The sequence below is a fragment of the Hyla sarda genome, chromosome 3 (genome assembly GCF_029499605.1).
Source record: "Hyla sarda isolate aHylSar1 chromosome 3, aHylSar1.hap1, whole genome shotgun sequence".
In the NCBI taxonomy this organism is placed as follows: Eukaryota; Metazoa; Chordata; class Amphibia; order Anura; family Hylidae; genus Hyla; species Hyla sarda.
In genome coordinates, this window is record NC_079191.1 from 323,730,711 (window position 1) to 323,744,064 (window position 13,354).

The following is a 13,354-nucleotide window of genomic DNA, read 5'->3' on the forward strand; positions in this document are numbered from 1 at the left end:
GATCAGTCAAAAGAAAGGTCACTCAGCAAGGTCATGCTAGCTCCCTCATACAGATAGCACATATTAGATATTGTGGGGGGAATTCATCAAGGGTGGTGTAGGGAAATTATTTTTCTACACCTTTAATATGTGTATGGCCACCAAATTTATTACATAGTTGCATGACATGTGATACATATGACACTGGTTCACTTTTTTTTTTATTATTATTACACTTCACTACAACACTTTCTATAGTTCCTCCCCTGCGATTTTTTTCTGCAACTTTTTAACGATCAAACCATGAAGCTTTTATTAAAGTAAAAAAGGTAGCTTCAGTACAAAAAAAAAAAAGAACAAGGCCCTTTAGGGTAACTAGATAACACCAATATGGATACATTTCAGTAGAAAATCACAATATGGTGGAAAGAAAAGTATGTGTATCAGTCTACAGAGTGTACAGAGCATTCTTTCAATAAGTCGAGGACCTTTGTACAAAAGACTTTTGACAACAAATATGGTACATAGTGCCCTTTTTGGCACACCTCCCAAAACTGAGTGGCATGCAGTCGTGTTGGAACTAAGTACACCTAGTCGTGTTGGCAGTAAGTTCATCCATTGAGCAAGTGAAAGAGAGGAATGGATGTCATCCTCCTATGCCTCCATGACCCTCTCATGGTCAGAACAACTGTACTGTGATATACACTTTCCTATGTACATAACCTGTATGGGGCTGTTTTCCCTGTTGGAATATGCTGGGATGAGCATAAGTGAAGAAAAACCTGTCATCCTCGGTCTACTCTGTCTCACCCCCCACCCCAACTGAGACAGAGATCATGTTACACTTTGTATTGGCTTTTAATGTCCTTGTCTTTTAAGCAACACCTGTTATGGCACCATACCCCGCTCCCTTTCTAGCATCGGCTAACCGAGTCACCACCCTCTTTATTATAATTCATCAAGTCACACCCTCCTTGACATCATAATGGCAAGTCACATCCCCTTTCTAATGGTCTAAGTAGTGAGAAAGATGCAGAAAGAAAATTGAGCAGAGGGCAGAGGAAGACATTGGGAAGAGGTGAATGGTGCCAAAAACAAGGCAGGGGGACTACGTGAGTACTCTCCATACACACCATGGGAGACATTTATCATTAGGTGACTATTGTAGACACAGATCTACCCCTTTACACTGCTTGTATAATTTGCACTCTTGCTCAAGATTTACAAAAGTTGTGCACTCTTTAGATAAATTTTGTGCAAATATAGAAAGGCCCCCCTTCGCTCTACCGTGCACTCCACAGATCTGTGGCATTTTCCCATGGTACACTGCTCCCATAGCTAGAAGTGCTGGAGCAGCAGTGTGTGTCGAACAAAACTCTGCACAATAGTAAAATCATAAATCTTTATAAAGTACACAGAGGGGGAGATTCTCAAAGAATTTTGCGCCAAAAAAAAAAAAAAAAATTTGGCGCGAAAAGTATGAAAAACATTTTCAAAGAGCTTTGTGCCGCGGTTTACACGTTCTTGTCAGTTTTGTAAAAAGTGGGCGTGTCCACGTATATTGTCTGCTTTACATGATATTTTCAAAGGGGTGAGAGTCCAGTTTACATCAAAAATTTCACACCAGCTTTTTGATAGTGTAGAAATCACAGAAATGGTTGTAGTTTTATTGTTTTTTTTCTTCTCATTTTAGATACGTGAATGCGGAGGACTATGTCAGATTCGGTGTATTGCGATGATGAACAGCGGTTTTTTTAATGTCAATAAAAGGGTTAACGAGGGCTGTGGGGGAGTTTTTTTTTTTTTTATAAAACATTTTTTTTCAATGTGTTGTGTTTTTTATAATTGAATTTTCAGGCTTAGTAGTGGAAGCCATCTTGTAGACAGAATCAATTACTAAGCCGGGCTTAGCGATAGCCCAAAAATCAGCTAGCGCAAACCCTCAATTATTATCCCGGAACCCACTGCTACAGAAGTGACGGGAAGAGCCGGTACCAACATGCCCGGAGTGTCAAAAATGGTGCTCCTGGGCCTAGGCAGTAACAGGCTGGCGTTATTTAGGCTGGAGAGGGCCAGGAACAATGGTCCTCGCCCACCCCCTGGTAACGTCAGGCTGTTGCTGCTTAGTTGGTATCTGGCTGATACTGAAAAAAATGTCGGAACTACACGCGTTTTTAACATTTATTTATTTAAAAAAAACAACGCATAGGGTTCCCCCTATTTTCAGTATCAGCCAGATACCAACCAAGCAGCAACAGCCTGACGTTACCAGGGTGGGCGAGGATCATTGTTATTGGCCCTCCCCAGCTTATATAAGGCCAGCCTGTTACCACCTAGGCCCAGGAGCACCATTTTTGTCACTCTGGCATGTTCGTACCGGCTCTTCCCGGCACCCCTGTGGCGGTGGGTACCGGGGTAATAATTGGGGGTTTGCGCTAGCTGATTTTGGGGCTAACGCTAAGCCCAGGCTTAGTAATAGATCCCGTCTATTAAAGACAGCTTCCACTACTAAGCCCTAAAATTTAATTAGAAAAAAACAAGACACATTGAAAAAACTGTTTTATTTAAAAAAACACTCCCCCACAGGGCTCATTAACCATTTCCTTGAAAAAAAAAAAAAACGCTGGTCATCGTCGCAGTCCATTGAATCTGACGTAGTCCTCCACATTCACATATCTGAAATGAGAAGAAAAGAAAAACAAGAAATATGGGTTAGTACATTTTTTGCGCTCTCCCCTGGGGAAATCACACATAATGCAGCGTGTTCCTAAACAGGGAGCCTCCAATTGTTGCTAAACTACAACTCCCATCATGGGGGTTGTAATTAAGCAACAGCTGGAGTCTCCCTTTTTGGGAACAACCTGACAGAAAGGCTCTGCTCCCATTATGCAAAATGCATAGTGAGAACAGAGTCAGGACTGGACAGTGTAACTCCTCCCCCTAATGACGTCATCACTAGGGGTGGAGCAGTAAAGGTCGCAGGGGGTCTCAGGAGTGAGACCCCCTTTTGATCTGTCCCTCTGCACTTGGACTACTACTCCCATCATGGGACAGAGTCTGTCCCATGATGGGAGTAGTTGTAGTACCCCAGCGCTCAGTGATGGCACTTGCACATCCCCCAGCTGCGAGACTTTTAGGACTATGACTCCATCCATGATGGGAGTTATAGTCCTGGGGCGGAGGTGCAGATCGCAGCATTCTGCTGAGACCCACTGCGATCTGCATTTATTAAGTTAACAAGCTGGCAATACATGCGGCTCCACTGCGCTCCCCGCCGGCTCCAGACGGGGAATACTGTATACATTGTCATAATCCATAATCCCGCTGCCAGGAGACAGGAGCTCTGATTGGTCAGAGCTCCCGTCTCCCGGGCGGGGATTATGAAATGTGACAGCTGTATACAGGAGCCGGCGGGGAGCGCAGTGTAGCCGCATGTGCTGCCGGCTTTTTAACTTAATAAATGTGGATCAGCACCTCAGCCCCTAGACTATAACTCCCATCATGGAAGGAGTCTGTCCATGATGGGAGTAGTAGTCCTAAAAGTCCAGCAGCTGGGGGATGTGCAAGTGCCATCCCTCAGCGCAGCGGTACTACAACTACTCCCATCATGGGACAGACTCTGTCCATGATGGGAGTTATAGTACAGGGGCTGAGGTGCAGATCGCAGCAGGACATTCTCCAGAGACCCACTGCGATCCACATTTATAAACTGTACAAGCCGGCGGCTCCACTGTGCTCCCCGTCGGCTCCTGTATACAGCTCTCATAATTCATAATCCCCACTGCCAGGAGACAGGAATTCTGATTGGTGAATAGCTTTTCACCAATCAAAGCTCCCGTATCGCGGCGGCCGGGATTATGAATGATGACAGCTTATACAGTATTCCACACCGGGAGCGCAGTGTAGCCACATGTGCCGCCGGCTTTTACAGTTAATAAATGTGGATCACAGCGGGTATCTGGAGAATGACCCGATGCGATCGCCCCTGGACTATAACTCCCATCATGGTCAGTCTGTCCATGATGGGAGTAGTAGTCCTAACTGTCCCAAAATATTTAATATATTATGTTTCCAAAATGCAAAGGGGAGAACAAGTTTCACATTCTCAGATGCTTTCTGACACTTTGGTACGTGTCCTCCAAGGTGGTGTATGTTTGCACAAGAAAAGTGCTTTTGTGCATTTTTTTCGTAAAAAAATAAACGCAGTTAATAAATTCAATTCTACAGTTTTGGAGGAGAATTGATGTGACCATATAAAAGGGACAGTAAACTCGGTACCTCTGAAGTATATGAAGCAAAAGTCCCCTCAGTCCCTTTGGATACATAAGATGTAAAGTAAGACTTCATGTGCCCTAAAGTATTAGAGCATATAGAGAACATAAGGTTTCAGGTGATATGAGCTCGATTCCACTAATGAAGTCCTGTAGTCTTGGAAGTCTTTTATCCAACCACCATTTAAACCCAACAGGATCCATTAAGGCAGCCTCTAGGCCTATCCATCTTGGTGCGTTAACCGACACATTAACTAGGGTAAGACAGTGTGGTATCGACAAACCCTCACCCTCTTGTGATAGTACATAATAGCTCTGAAAAAACATCTTTGTGTAACAAATGCAGATCATGCGTAACTACCGGGATCGGGATCTTTGTGACAAATTGCAAATCATAAATTCATGACCACTGCAAAAAAAAAAAAAAGCATCTAAAGCAAGAGTCGCAAAGAAAAGTCTCTAAACATCAACTGAAACAAATCGTGGAACAAATCAACACCACAAAAACAGGGTAAAACCAATTATAATTACCCCCAACTCCCTCCCCCCATGTCTTTAAATGAACTGATCCATCTTCATGGTTTTAAAGCACCAGGGTGGTATCTGTGGGCTGTGTGCAATTCACCCTATGAAGTGCTAAGCCAGACCACAAGTTCACAGGGAGTACACAACTGATCCAACAGCCATGCCAAGAGATGAGACGACAGGATGTCTGAGCTAACTTATAAGTTCAAAGTCAGAATTTCTAGGACATCATTGTTTCTTTTTTCCATGAAATGCATTAATCCCATTAGTCACTACATAGAGATATTTTCATGCTGACTTATGTTATACAAAACTAATAAATGTATTGTATAGATTCCCCAGGCATTTGTTTCCCATTGACACATTTATAGCTATAGCTATACATATACAGCACTTATATTATATACTGCAGCTACGTTCAAATCATACAATGAGCAAGATGTCAGGAACAGTAAGTACACTGTTTACTAAGCCACAGCAGAAAGAAGGAAATTGTAGTTGTTCCTCTTATTTCTGCATCGGTTCATAACAGGACTGCCAGTCAGACAGTAAACATTTCTTACAAACACAGTGGAAAAAAAGAATAAATCACAAAAATAATAAGCAATACATTTTCACATCCCAGAATACTGATATGAATATATAAGTCTTGTTATCTGTACAAGCTCCTCCGGCTTCAAATAAATAAACACTGACACATTTTAAGGGACTGTACAGGAATTTATGGATGGTTAGCAACCCCGATTCCTAGTCAGCTCTTTCCTCCTCTATGCTGATTTTTTTCTATTAGTGCAGGGAAATAACCAAAATGTAATAAGCAAACCTCATTCAGCTTTTTCATATTACACTAAACACCAGGTATGCTTAAAGTTGATCTCTCGCCTCCTTGGAAATGTCATAGATTAATAGAAAACTAAAATATAAAAACTATCTAAGTGTGCATTCACATCACCATTGTGTCATATGGTCACCGCATCTGGTGGGGAATTAAACGGGCCACTGCCATATCCCTGCCAGACCTGTGCCACATCGCCTTCATTTAAATGAGCCAAATGGAGTCAGATAGTGACTGCGGTCGGCTCATTTTTAAACCATATTAGTTTTATTGTCACTATCAGACTCCGTTCGGCTCATTCAAATGAATTCCAGCGGGAATACGGCAGCAGACTGTTTTTAAAGGACATCTGCAGTGTGATTAACACTTATCCCCTATCCACAGGATAGGGGATAAGTGTTTGATCGTGGGGGGTCCGACCGCTGGGACCCCCTGTGATCTCCTGTACGGGGCGTCCCATGCAGGGGGCGTGCCGGCCGCAGCATGACGTTGCAGCCGGCACGCCTCCTCCATACATCTCAATGGGAGAGGCGGGGAGACAGCGTTCGTGCCTCCCCGCCTTCCCCATAGAACTGTATGGGGACGGGGAGGAGACGGGGCGTCACCGTCGACCTATAGGTCGACGCTACGCGCCTTAGCACTCACCATGAGCGCTAAAGGCGGCGCCCCGCCGCAGGATAGGGGATAAGTGTCATACCGCTGCAGTTGTCCTTTAAATCCCCCAACCCTCCCCAATCCAGCGGCCGTATGACACAATCGTGATGTGAATGTAGCCTTAAATGTATTTAGTTGGGAAAAGCTTTTCATCCCTAATTTTGTAATACAGCTCAGACCCTTTGAGAAGGTAAGCCTACAGTTGTGCTACAGTTGGCAGCAGTAAATTATTTTATCTTGACAGCTCTCTACGTGCTTTCTACTTCTATACTACAGGGTGGGCCATTTATATGGATACACCTTAATAAAATGGGAATGGTTGGTGATATTAACTTCCTGTTTGTGGCACATTAGTATATGTGAGGGGGGAAACTTTTCAAGATGGGTGGTGACCATGGCGGCTATTTTGAAGTCGGACATTTTGAATCCAACTTTTGTTTTTTCAATAGGAAGAGGGTCATGTCACACATAAAACTAATTGGGAATTTCACAAGAAAAACAATGATGTGCTTGGTTTTAACGTAACTCTAGTCTATCATGAGTTATTTACAAGTTTCTGGATACTTATAAAATGTGTTCAATGTGCTGCCCATTGTGTTGGATTGTCAATGCAACCCTCTTCTCCCACTCTTCACACACTGATAACACTGCAGGAGAAATGCTAGCACAGGCTTCCAGTATCTGTAGTTTCAGGTACTGCACATCTCGTATCTTCACAGCATAGACAATTGCCTTCAGATGACCCCAAAGATAAAAATCCAAGGGGGTCAGATCGGGAGACCTTGGGGGGCCATTTAACTGGCCCACGACGACCAATCCACTTTCCAGGAAACTGTTCATCTAGGAATGCTCGGACCTGACACCCATAATGTGGTGGTGCACCATCTTGCTGGAAAAACTCAGGGAACGTGCCAGCTTCAGTGCATAAAGAGGGAAACACATCATCATGTAGCAATTTTGCATATCCAGTGGCCTTGAGGTTTCCACTGATAAAGAATGGCCCCACTATCTTTGTACCCCATATACCACACCATACCATCAATTTTAGTGTTCCAACAGTCTTGGAGGGATCTATCCAATGTGGGTTAGTGTCAGACCAATAGCGGTGGTTTTGTTTGTTAACTTCACCATTCACATAAAACTTTGCCTCATCACTGAACAAAATCTTCTGCATAAACTGAGGGTCCTGTTCCAATTTTTGTTTTGCCCATTCTGCAGCACCTGAAACTACGGAAACTGGAACCCTGTGCTAGCATTTTTCCAGTGTTGCTATCAGTGTGTGAAGAGTGGGAGAAGAGGGTTGCATTGACAATCCAACACAATGGGCAGCACATTGAACACATTTTATAAGTGGTCAGAAACTTGTAAATAACTCATGAAAGAATAAAGTTACGTTAGAACCAAGCACATCATTGTCTTTCTTGTGAAATTCCCAATAAGTTTGATGTGTCACATGACCTTCTTACTACTGAAAAAACAAAAGTTGGATTCAAAATGGCCAACTTCAAAATGGCCACCAATGTCAACACCCATCTTGAAAAGTTTCCCCCCTCACATATATTAATGTGCCACAAACAGGAAGTTAATATCACCAACCTTTCCCATTTTATTAAGGTGTATACATATAACTGGCCCACCCTGTAGAAGAGTCTATTGTGTTGGGGAAGACTGGAAATACAAGGAGATCTGTGCTGTTCTATTACTTCATGCTTAATATTATATGAGCAGCAGTGTAAAATGTGTATTGTAGAGCAACAGGAAGAGGAGAAGGGAGAGGTTAAAAGAAGATTAAAATTTTCTCTTCAATATGGTCCATGACTGAGTTTTTCAGTTGGCGTTTTCTTAATCCTTTTGGTGTTTTTCAAAATTTTTTTGAATTTTTCAGCTCCTTGGCAGTTTTTCAAAATCGCCTATGTTGAGCCTATGGAGGTTTTTTTTTCCACAGCAATCGTGGTGTTTTTTCCCCAAAGAAGTCTTCGGGAGTGATAAAATGCCAAGAAAAACGCTATTTTGATCTTAACTTTGGTGTTTTTGCAGGCAGTTTCTATTCTTTTTTGGACTTCAGCGATCCAAAAAAAAGGATGGAGATACCATTTTTTACAAAAATTTTGTAGGGTACCATTAAAAAACAGATACAGTAGGGATGGAAAAAATTGTATTGAACAAAATTTATATTTTTTAGAACTAAATTTTTATTAATTTATAAACAGGGGCCAATTTATGTTGGCGGGCAGGGACCTAAAAATGTAGTCGCAATATTAAAAATGTAGAAATGGGCCATTTAAATGTAAAAATATTTTTTATAATTCATTTTGTTAAACTTTTTATTAGTAATGTATTTTAATTATGTGTTTAATAAAGTGGGTGTGTGTTTTTTTATTTATTTTTTTATTTACTTTTGTCACTTTTTTTTCTTCATTTTTTACATTTTTAGGTAGAACTACTACTCCCAGCATGGAACAGACTGTTGCATGTTGGGAGTAGTAGTACCTGTGCTAACAGAAAAATCATCCTGGGTGTCACTTCGGACACCCGTTGCGACTGTCCTTCATCCCTGAGATGCGGAGTGGCTTTCTCCTGCCCTCCACATCTCTGCACTATACTCCGGCCGGCCAGTGATGTGAATATAAATTCACATCACTGATTCATATTTCCCGCTGAGAGTTGTGATTGGCTGCCACCATTCAGCCAATCACCACTCTGGCCGGCAATTTCTATTCACATCACTGGCTGGCCCAGAGTTTAAAGCAGAGATGCGAGCACTGTAGAAAGCTGCTCCGCATCTCTGCAATATACGGCTACATTTTTAGGTCCCTGCACACCCACATAAATTGGTCCCTGTTTAAAAATTAATAAAAAATGTATTCAAAAAAATATAAATTTCGTTAAATACAATTTTTTCCATCAAACTTTTTTTTTTTTTATTGGTACCCAACAAATTCTTAAAAAATGCCAAAGGGGCCAAGAATGCAATTTACACTCAAGGGCAAAAACACCAGAAAAAAACGCAAGAAAAAAAACACCAAATACAGGTACATGCTGTGCCGCTTTTTCTGTCGAACAAGTCGAAACTTAGCCTTTCAGGTAGCTTTGTCCTGCCCTAGCAGATTAACAGCAGGAACAGAGCTCCATGATGGTGGGGGGAGCAAGGAAGGAGAGTTAGTATAGGTCTAAGCACCTGCCTCAGCAGAATCATAAAAAAAAGTTCCCTAGAATAACCCATTTAATTTTTTTACTGCCCTTTGCTCCAGGGATATTAGGTAATAAAAGGTCCATTAGTGAAGCCATGCTCAAAAACTAACCCCTTGTTTTCTTTATCCAGCCAGTCTAATGGTAACTCTATTCCAGCAATGGCAGAAGCGCAACAGAAATGCTGCCTGTGAAAAAGGACTGAAACAAATTTGGTCTAAACAATAGATAATTTGGCACATATTGGGGATACAGAAGTCGTTAAATTGTCAACAGATCGAAAACTTGTGGAATCCACATATAGGACTTGCGCTTATGGCTATACTTACTACTGTTGTCTGTAAATTAATGAAATGTATTTTAAAGGATGTTTTGCAAAATGATACACCTTATTAGCAGAGGAATCATTAAGAGTACAAGTGGGTAGGCCATTATTGTAGGATACGTGGGGGCCCAATTCCCAGGACCTCCAACAGTCAGTAAAGCAAAGGGCCTTCTCTCTGGAGTACAATCACCACTCCATGCGTATGTTGCTGTGCCTGGTACTGCACCTAAGTCCAATTGAAATAAATGTCCCAAAGCCCCTTCTGCTGATTTGTGGGAGGCCAGCCGTTTGTTATCACTTGTAACAGTTTATTTAAGGAATAAACTATCTGAAAGAGGCACAGATAAAAAATGATGTATGGAAAGGAAAATCCAACAGTCTGCCTCTTATTTAATAGGAGGCATATGAAGGTACACTAATAACGTGCTCTTTTATGGTTACCTTATTATAAATGCATACAAAATGGAGCTTATATAGTAACGGCAAAATGTAAAATACATAATCTTTCTTCAATTCTGATAGAATTCTCAATGTTCCAATAGCTCCTTCACCAAAAGACTTGAAACAGAATCTACAGAATTCTTCTGCTTTGTTACGCAGTGTTTTTGATAAACCTTCAGGCTGCTAACTTAAAGGCGGATTTCAAAGAACGTAAATTTTGCCTCCAGTAATATAAATCCTTCTTCTGTGTGGAATATTTGCAGTTGTGAGGGTGAAAGTCTTTGGGACCTTAAAATGTTTGACACCACCAGTCCAGCTGCATTTGTTCTCCCAACTTTTATCCCAACAAGTAGCTGTTAAGAATTCTGTAGCAGTATGTACATGACCTTTTAGGAGAAAAATGTATTACTCTGTATAGAAATGTGCAGACCTGTGAGGCATACAGAATAAATGTTGTATTCCTGAGATGTCAGTAGTGCTATGCTATGCTGATCATCATTGCCTATAATGTTCTTTGAACAGTTTTAAATGTTGTCTGTGATTCCTTTATCGGGATCAGCAGGAAGTACATGACTCAGCATATACTATAGAGTGTTCAAAGTGAAAACCAAAAGGGAATTTTGGGAAAGGGGAATCCCCCTAGATCAATACACGTCAAAGATAATCTGGTTAAAACTTTTAAACCCCCTAAAGAGGTTTTCTCACCATGACAGGCCATCTGCTGAACAGCTCATCTACCCCAAAGAAGTTGTGTCAGACAATACATAGGAAATCAGTTGGGGACATTCAAATGAATATGTGTCCACGTAATACATGGCTGACCCAAGCCCACTAGAATGTGAGCCACTCTTTGCTAGCAGGTCTCAGCTCTGGCTAATAGAGGAGAGGACCAGGTGGTGGAACCCTCCTCTGATGTCGTTATGCATGTATAAAAAGATACCCCAATCCACTTGTTAAAAAGAAATGGTGGTATAATGGCGGTGTATAATTTTAAAGGAAATGGTCAGGAGCTTCAATCCAATCGCACTAACCTGCTTTTACAGAGTAGAAGTGCGTGTGATGCTGATTTCACCTTTTTAAAATATGTTGTGTTATTCCCAACCTGTACAAAAGTTCTTATACGTAAATGATCTTCTTGGTGCACCAGGTACTTACCCTTGTTGCACAGTTCTGTCTGCCCGCACTGGCCCTGTGGTACAACCTATACAACTATGTTCCTCTCCTCAGCAAGTCACCGACAAGCGCTGTGTCCAAGTCATTATGAATGTGCCGCCTCCCTATATGTGCGCAGCGTGAATCGGAGACGTGCTGACAAAAGAAACATGCATATTTATCCAGGGGATGTGTCACAGGGCTTGTGCGGGTGGGCAGAATGGTGACCAAGGGGCTGGGCAATGCCCCTGGTGCACTGAGGAAATCATTTACATATTCGAACTTTTGTAGAGAATTTGGAAACGGCACAATAGATTTAAAAAAGTAAACAGCGTTTAATCAGCATCTATTACACAGTATGTGCAGGTTTGTGAAGGTGATACTCCCGTCAGTTTCCCTTTTAGGCTATGTTCACACGTCAAAATTTCTCAGTGGAATTCTGCATGAAAATGATGCATTAATTCATAGCCAACACACTTGAATGGGATTCCGCATTCCCTTTCAAACAGCAGAATTTCTGCTGCAGAATTTCCGCTGCAGGAATTTTATTGAAGTGAATGTGCAATAAATTTCTGCGGAATTTACTGCCGAATTTTCATGCACAATTCTATGCAGAGATTGTGCCATGTGAACATAGTGGCCTAAGACTACTGATACAGAATTGTTTTCCCCTAGTAAAAGATGTTCACAAAATGATTGTTCAGATAAATGTTCTCTGACTCTCCTCTCCAAAATCAAGTCTATATACAGTGGGGCAAAAAAGTATTTAGTCAGCCACCAATTGTGCAAGTTTTCCCACTTAAAAAGATGAGGACTGTAATTTTCATCAGAGGTATACCTCAACTATGAGAGACAAAATGAGAAAAGAATCCATAAAATCATTGTTTGAATTTTAAAGAATTTATTTGCAAATTATGGTGGAAAATAAGTATTTGGTCATCTCCAAAAAAGCAAGATTTCTGGCTCTCACAGACCTGTAACTTCTTCTGTAAGAGTCTCCTCTGTCCTCCACTCGCTACCTGTATTAATGGCACCAGGGTCGGCCTTTGGGGTGTGCGAGCTGTGCTTTTTTTTTTTTTTTTTTTAACTGGCTTGTCAGTGAGTGACTGTGACTGTCACTCACTGACCGCTGGCGCTGGGTCCCCTCATGGACTATGACCGGGCCTGCAAGAATCATTGCAGGGCCGGTCCATCACACACAGCAGCCATTAGGGAGCTGTCATGCACGTCCTCTCTCCCCTGCTGTGACTTGACCGTTCAAACTTATGTCCTCACAAGACAGAGCAGGGGGATGTGAGGAGAAGCTGTGCACGTACGTCCCCTCCCCCGCTCTGTTTTCCTTTCCCCGTGCAAACTTAAAACCTCCCGTACCTCTGGAGACACAGTAGGGGGGGGATCCCCGGCAAGGTAAGTGAACTTACGGGCGGGGGGTTATGGGGGTGATGAGAGGTGCAGGGGGGGGGGTGATGGGGGTGATGAGAGGTGCAGGAGGGGTATGGGGTTGATGAGGAGAGGGGAGGTTATAGTAGTGATGAGGAGGGGTTTGGCGGGGTTTTGGGGGTGATGAGGACACAGAGGATAAGAGGGGGTGTATATGTATATATGATGTGTATGCATGTATGGCAGATTTATATTCAGGGTACAGTGTGTGGCAGAATTATATTCAGGGGGTACAGTGTGTGGCAGGATTATATTCAAGGTACAGTGTGTGGCAGCATTATATTCAGGTTATAGTGTGTAGCAGGATTATATTTAGTGGGTACAGTGTATAGCAGTATTATATTCTGGGTACAGTGTGTGGCAGTATTATATTCAGGGTACAGTGTGGGGCAGGATTATATTCAGGGTACAGTGTGGGGCAGGATTATATTCAGGGTACAGTGTGGGGCAGGATTATATTTAGTGGGTACAGTGTGTGGAAGTATTATATTCAGGGTACAGTGTATGGCAGTATTATATTCAGGGTACAGTGGGGGGCAGTAT

At 42.2% G+C, this 13,354-nt stretch overlaps 1 protein-coding gene across 8 annotated transcripts in view; it reads right to left on the reverse strand.

Annotated features, from left to right (window-relative positions):
- The window catches only part of ACOXL (acyl-CoA oxidase like), a 555,195-nt gene that overhangs the window by 58,864 nt on the left and 482,977 nt on the right, over nt 1-13,354 (reverse strand). Inside the window, exon 19 of one of the 8 annotated variants that reach the window (XM_056567231.1) lies at nt 10,479-10,605. The exons of the other annotated variants lie outside the window; for them this stretch is intronic. Within the exon in view, the coding sequence (XP_056423206.1) occupies nt 10,576-10,605 (30 nt within the window). The 3' untranslated portion in view covers nt 10,479-10,575. Of the gene's footprint in view, nt 1-10,478; nt 10,606-13,354 lie in introns of those variants that run through there. 8 annotated transcript variants of the gene reach the window in all.